The sequence below is a fragment of the Lethenteron reissneri genome, chromosome 42 (assembly GCF_015708825.2).
Source record: "Lethenteron reissneri isolate LAM-NWPU_2019-01 chromosome 42, ASM1570882v1, whole genome shotgun sequence".
Lineage (NCBI taxonomy): Eukaryota > Metazoa > Chordata > Hyperoartia > Petromyzontiformes > Petromyzontidae > Lethenteron > Lethenteron reissneri.
Window position 1 is genome coordinate 5570758 of NC_083820.1, and position 5119 is coordinate 5575876.

A 5119-nucleotide genomic window follows, 5' to 3' on the forward strand; every position below is an offset into this window, starting at 1 on the left:
GTGCACCATCTCAATGTTTATTTGAGTAGAAAGTCATTCTTGACATTTTTTTGTTTGTAAAGGGAAACAATAAGAAGACGGCTGGGGTTGTTCTATGCTATCAAGAAGGGCCGTTGCCCGAAACGTCGCGAATATTTTTATTTTAAAGCGGTTGTTGGCGATTGTGTTGTTTTATGGTGCTAGTACAACACTGCAAATGATAGCAGCATCACCAATCAATGTATGTCCACAGAGCATTTACAAACCCACAATACACATGGTATGAATTTACATATTTTATTATAAAGTACTGTATATAGTATATATTATTCCCCGTTTCAGTCCCCCGAGTATTCCACGTGCTCCTCCTCACACTCTCATCAAACTCTATTAAACCGACGTCATTACCATGTTTCAAGTAATGTAATAAACATTTCCGGATGTATATCGATGGGCTGGCTACGAGTATGAACAAAACAGTGTGCATTGCTGTGGGTTAGTTTTGACACTAGAGGGGTCAGACGTGGTCTGCATGGGTGGAAATATAATGCCCTTAATCCAGGAAAGCCTCATGTAGTCTCAAGACTTCCAACAGGAGAGGGGTCCTGCATTTGGGATGTTTGGCCAACTCCATTTGAGTGGCAGGGAACGAACCAGAGTACTCGGAGGAAACTCGCACACACGAGGGGATAACACTCGAAGCACCACAAATAATCACAAATTAATCTCGCGGTCCAGTGTGTTTGCAAGTGTTACAAATCTGCGTGATCCCAACCCTTGCCTTCAAAGTGTTGGATTCCAGGTGTGCGCAACCGTGCCGAATATATTAGTGTGATGAGTATTCAAAGTGCGGTATCGCGGGTGGTATCAACATATTTTGGATGCTAATATTGTTATTTAGTTATTTTTTCTATCTACGTGACTTTACTGAAAGAACCAAGAGAGTATAGATTCCTTGCAGTCACGAAAGCTTCAAATTAAGATTTGTTACTAAACTCCCACGAGGATTTTTTTCAGAGCTCTGCTGCAGTTTTCAGTGCTTGAGTACTGCTGCTGAATATGGTGACAATATTCAGAACATGGCTCGCAGCACGAGGGGAAAATTAGTGGAGAGAAATCCAATATGTATGGATCATGTCAATTAAATGTAATATTACCTTGAGGCTAACAGAACAAAAAATACGTATTATGTTGAACTTCTTTCACATCGTACATAGCCAAGCGTGCTAACTGGAGGTGCAACAAGATGTATCACGAGACAAACAGCACAAACAAGACAGCACAAATTAGACAAAACTAATCGTAACACAGATTGACGATTCATCAAACTGCAGAGGAAGGTTCACTCATTGCTTGCCGAGTCAAAGCAAAACTCATTCAGAGCCAACATATGGACAAACACACGTGGTTATATATACAGTACAATTATTGTGCGATTGAGTGGCTGTGCTAAAAATTAGAGTTGATCCACTTGCAGGCACCACATGTCCTATCGTCTTACGATAGCAAATGGATGATGCATTGTTTCATAAACCGACTCATTTACGCTAGAAGGCACAGGATATAACATGGACGACTTTGATGTTGGTTCGTTCAGCCCATCTGTTCTGGATTCGACGAGGGGTGGATTAGTACTATGTATGTGTTCAGATGTTGTTAAAGGTAAGGTCAGGGCATAGTAGTGTCAGGGCTATGGCCAGAGTAGGGTTAATGCCAGGGCAGATTGAATGTTATGGTTAGGGTTAAGGTCGAGATCAGGGCTAGCTGCTGCCCAGGTGCTTGGTGTGCCGGCCCTGAGCCACAAGGCGGCCGGTAGCTTTGTTGGTGATGTCGACGGTGGCGAAGGCGAGTGTTCGGCCCTGGCGTAAGACGTGAGCAGGCGATCACCAACTCCTCGCCCACGCGTGCCGCGCTCATGTACCTGTGGGCACGCACGTGCATCAGTTTTCACGATGCACAAGAACGGTTACTTTTTATGCCATGCTCATCCTCACGTTTCATGTTCATACATAATACTCAAGTCATTGTTTCAGATTCATATGTAATGTTAAGATCAGTGATATATTCTTACAGGTGATACTGATGTCAACGATCAATTTAGTGACCCACATTCATACGTGATAGTCAATGCGTTGTCCACCTTCCGTAGGTATTGTTCAAGTCAGTTCCAACGTTGATGCATCAATGTGTGATGTTAACGTTTGCATCACTGGTTGAGCTGTGATGTCCACTGTTCGAATGTCCCATGATCATATATGATATTCAAGTGAATTCCCCACATTCATATGTAAAGGCTCACTTGTGTGAGTCAGAAACCTCTGTCCATACGTAATGCTCACTCTGTGAGTCAGTTTCCATGTTTGCAGGTGATGTTCAGTGTGCAAGTCCGTGCGATCCGTCCGTACGTGATATTCATGTCGACGCTAACGCCGGGAGCAGCGCGCTCAGTGGAGAGCAGTGCGGTGGTGGAGACCACGTCGACGAGAGTGGCGGTGAGACCGCCGTGCAGCGTACCGCCGCGGTTCGTGTGCTCCTCGCACACGGGCATCTCGCAAACCACGTGGCCTGGCTCTGCCGACACCACCTCCACCTGCAGGGGTGTGCACACAAAACAAACGTAACAAGCCACCATATACAGTGGCAGAGCTACCAGGGTGTGCAGGCGGTGCAACTGTGCCAGGCCCAGCAGCGCACAGGGACCCAGGTGCTGGCCTATGAAGGAAGCGGGGAGAAGACGGGGGTGAGCTCTGGTGGTTGGTCACTGATGGCTTTAGGTTAGGTAATGTAAGGTATTTGCCCAGGATGGTGGCAGATTGTAGTCCTCGGATGACTGGTGGCCCACAAGGCCGTGGGAAGTCATCAACAGAACTGTTGCAGGTATGATTATTTTTTTAAACAAAACACCGCATTCTGTAATTAATGCTGGTCCGCGAAACATGTTTGAGAGTTGCTGAAAGGTTTGGAGCCACTGCTCTGAACGAACCACATTCCTTTCTAATATATTCATTTTAGCAACAACAACAAAACTCTAATTCATCAACAGATTAAAAGAAAAAAATATATAAGAGCTGATCTTTCGGGCAATGACCCTTCTTTATCGTGTATGTGCTATAAAGATATTTCGTTTTTTTTGTTGCGTTTGTGTACCACTTCCAACGCCGTATCACCAAATCAGTTAATCTCAGCTGATTTGTTTGCAGTTCACCTCATCGCCACTGCAGGTCGCTATAAGCCATACAAATCGCTTTTTCCTAAACACGATGATACAGTACATACAATAACAAGCCAGCGACATCGCATATAGCCTACGCAGGCTTTTGTAATTGATTGTGTGTCTTTACGTGAAGGTTGTGTGTGCGTGGTTTGTGTTCGTGGTTTGTGTTCGTCTGTGTATGCAAATGTCCTATTCTGCACCATATAAGCACAATCACCGCACGATTGCAATGCATACACAGACATGCACAATTACAGTAACATACACACCAACGCAATTACACGAACACATACACACCTCAAACACACAGCTAGTCACACACATAGCTCAACATTATATACATGCACATTTGCACACATGCATACATACATAAATACACACACAGTACACACTGAATTGCACGCATACACGATTACATACACTCACACCCCATACATGCATTTACAATGCACACACATTACACACATGTACACTGCACACACCTCACATATGCACCTCTCAAGTCCTATTCCACACACGTACAGCTCAAACACATCGCACTGCTCTCATCTCTCACACACACAAACACACCATCTCACACACAAGAGTTATAGGGCGCACACACAGGCACACATCAAACTGCACGCGGACAACTACAGCGCCCCCAGTCCGAGGTCGCGTCCTTCACACACAGGGACGTTAGCCACCCCAACTCCTGCCATGACCTCCCAGGCCCCACGCAAAGTCACTCGCGTGTTCACTCACACGCGTGTTCACTCACACGCGTGTTCACTCACACGCGTGTTCACTCACACGCGTGTTCACTCACACGCGTGTTCACTCACACGCGTGTTCACTCACACGCGTGTTCACTCACACGCGTGTTCACTCACACGCGTGTTCACTCACACGCGTGTTCACTCACACGCGTGTTCACTCACACGCGTGTTCACTCACACGCGTGTTCACTCACTCGCGTGTTCACTCACTCGCGTGTTCACTCACTCGCGTGTTCACTCACTCGCGTGTTCACTCACTCGCGTGTTCACTCACTCGCGTGTTCACTCACTCGCGTGTTCACTCACTCGCGTGTTCACTCACTCGCGTGTTCACTCACTCGCGTGTTCACTCACTCGCGTGTTCACTCACTCGCGTGTTCACTCAAACGCGTGTTCACTCAAACGCGTGTTCACTCAAACGCGTGTTCACTCACTCGCGTGTTCACTCACTCGCGTGTTCACTCACTCGCGTGTTCACTCAAACGCGTGTTCACTCACACGCGTGTCCCATCACGTACACACACGTGTCCGCTCACTCGCGTATGTTCCCCGACGCTTCCTCCCTCACGCACGCGTCAACCCTCACACACGTGCACACTTATAAGAGCAATGCCACGGCCTGCATCTCCACTGCGCTCCTTCATTCAAGTGGTGGTCATTCCACATTGCTATGGAAAGTCTACAGAACCAATATTATCTAGCTTTTGTTTAATTGTCGTATATTTGCTTATTATTTATGTTTCTTATCGGTAGCGTTTGCCGTTCAAGCCAGGTTCACTTGAGCACACGAGCCGGTATAAGGCCTCAGGTGGGGCCCTCGGATAGCGGCTCGGGCGGGAGCGAGGCAACCCTTGGCCGGCGGAGGACGGCAACGGGACGGGGGTAGGGGGGGGGGTCGGTCGGAAGTTAAAGAAGCGGAAACGCCGTGGCACTGTCGGGGAGAGAGAAAGCGAGAGAATGGGAGCGATGTCGCACCTTTCTGAGCACGTTGTCAAATCCTGGACTCTCGCACATCGCGCTCATGACCTGGCGCATGGTGCGGAGCAAAGCGACGCCGGTGGTTGCGGCCATCGCTGCTGCTGAGTGACCGGCTGACGTCACTGGCAAACGAATCGATTCCGCCAAAACGATTCCAACGTCGACGATTACTCGACGCGATCGATTCCAC

At 47.7% G+C, this 5119-nt stretch overlaps 1 protein-coding gene across 1 annotated transcript; it reads right to left on the bottom strand.

Annotated features, from left to right (window-relative positions):
• Positions 1-260: 260 nt before the first annotated feature.
• ACOT13 (acyl-CoA thioesterase 13) lies at positions 261-5067 on the bottom strand. Its single transcript, XM_061569065.1, is given in 4 exon segments — positions 261-1856; positions 1858-1900; positions 2385-2569; positions 4927-5067. Coding segments are annotated over 4 exon segments (441 nt in total). The 5' UTR covers positions 5023-5067; the 3' UTR covers positions 261-1739.
• Positions 5068-5119: the final 52 nt, after the last annotated feature.